Raw genomic sequence first — 1,374 nt, 5'->3', positions numbered from 1 at the left:
CAAAAACTATATTTAAATAGTTTTTCTATGAGGTTATGTTTTATTTCTTTAATATTATTTTCACTGGAGACAGTTCTAAACCATAAAGTAAGCTATAGTGTTAAAGCTATATTTGCATTATTAATCTGTGTCCTAGGTTCTGTCCTCAGATGTGATGGTACCTTTTCAGAGGGTAGGAGAACATTATTTAATCAAGACCTAGCAGGTTGGTTAGAATGCAGCCTTGTAACACCAAGGTCAAGGGTTCAGATCCCCTTAACTGGCCTTCCACCAAAAAAACAAAAACAAAAATACTCCTGGCAGAGTTTTTTTCAACATTTAATTTAATCTCATATAATTATTGTATTTGGTATCTATATGTAGAGAGGAGGATGATCAACTTTCCCCCCTGTTTTATAATAACCAAACATTTACAATTATACTTAAACTATATTGTGGAACTGATTTAGGCAACACAGCAGGAATTACTTTGGACAGACTTACTAGCCATTGAAATGGGAAATTGAAAAAGCCTTTGAGATATCTCTTCAAGGTCATAAAAACAGGAGTAATTATGATATATACAAACATTAGTTATCTGTACTGTCTTAACATAAGGCTTATCAGATTGTGAGCTGATATAGATTTCCTTGATAGAAGGGAAGAGGAAAAAGGAAAAAGATAAAGGCAAAAGAATGACCAGAAGCCCATTATGCTTTAACTCTGTCACTGTTTCATATTTTGTTTTTAATATTTTGAGAACATTTAAGTTCTTGATTTTATACATTAATTAGGTTTTCTTTGTCTAACTGCACAGAACAGTGGGAGGAGAAAATCAAAGGCAGAGACATTAACAAAATTATTTCCTTTTTTAAATCCTCATAACTTAAATTGAACAGAATACCAAAAGATAGTACAGTTGGGCCCCCATATTCGCAGATTCCACATCCTCTGATTCAACCAACTGCAGATCAAAAATATTCAGGGGGAAAAAAACATAAAAAATAACAATACAACAATAAAAAATAATATAAACAAAATACAGAATAACAATTATTTACATAGCATTTACTTCATGTTAGGTATTATAGGTAATCTAGAGATGATTTAAAGTATACAGCAAGGTGTGGGTAGGTACTATGCAAATACTACACCATTTTATATAAAGGACATCTGTAGATTTTGGTATCTGTCGGAGTATTGAAACCAGTCCTTCATGGATACTGAGGGATAACTGTATACAGGTTGAGTATCTCTTATATGAAATGCTTGGGACCAAAAATGTTTTGGATTTCAGATTTTTTTAGATTTTGGAATATTTGCATTATACTTAACTGGTTGAGCATCGAAATCTGAGATGCTTCAGTGAGCATTTTCATTTGAGCGTCATGCCAG

General features: G+C 32.3%; 1 protein-coding gene across 1 annotated transcript in view; it reads right to left on the bottom strand.

Annotated features, from left to right (window-relative positions):
* Positions 1–943, bottom strand: part of LOC103584160 (HIV Tat-specific factor 1-like) — a gene marked incomplete at its 5' end in the record, with an annotated part of 4,031 nt that extends 3,088 nt beyond the window's left edge. The window contains one exon of the mRNA XM_008565266.1: positions 884–943. Within this exon, the coding sequence (XP_008563488.1) occupies positions 884–943 (60 nt within the window). The remainder of the gene's footprint in view (positions 1–883) is intronic.
* Between the last annotated feature and the right edge of the window lie 431 nt (positions 944–1,374).

The sequence above is a fragment of the Galeopterus variegatus genome, unplaced genomic scaffold (genome assembly GCF_000696425.1).
Source record: "Galeopterus variegatus unplaced genomic scaffold, G_variegatus-3.0.2 Scaffold45908, whole genome shotgun sequence".
Taxonomy (NCBI): domain Eukaryota; kingdom Metazoa; phylum Chordata; class Mammalia; order Dermoptera; family Cynocephalidae; genus Galeopterus; species Galeopterus variegatus.
The sequence above is the reverse complement of the archived record's forward strand: the minus strand, read 5'-3'. Positions and strand labels throughout refer to the sequence as shown.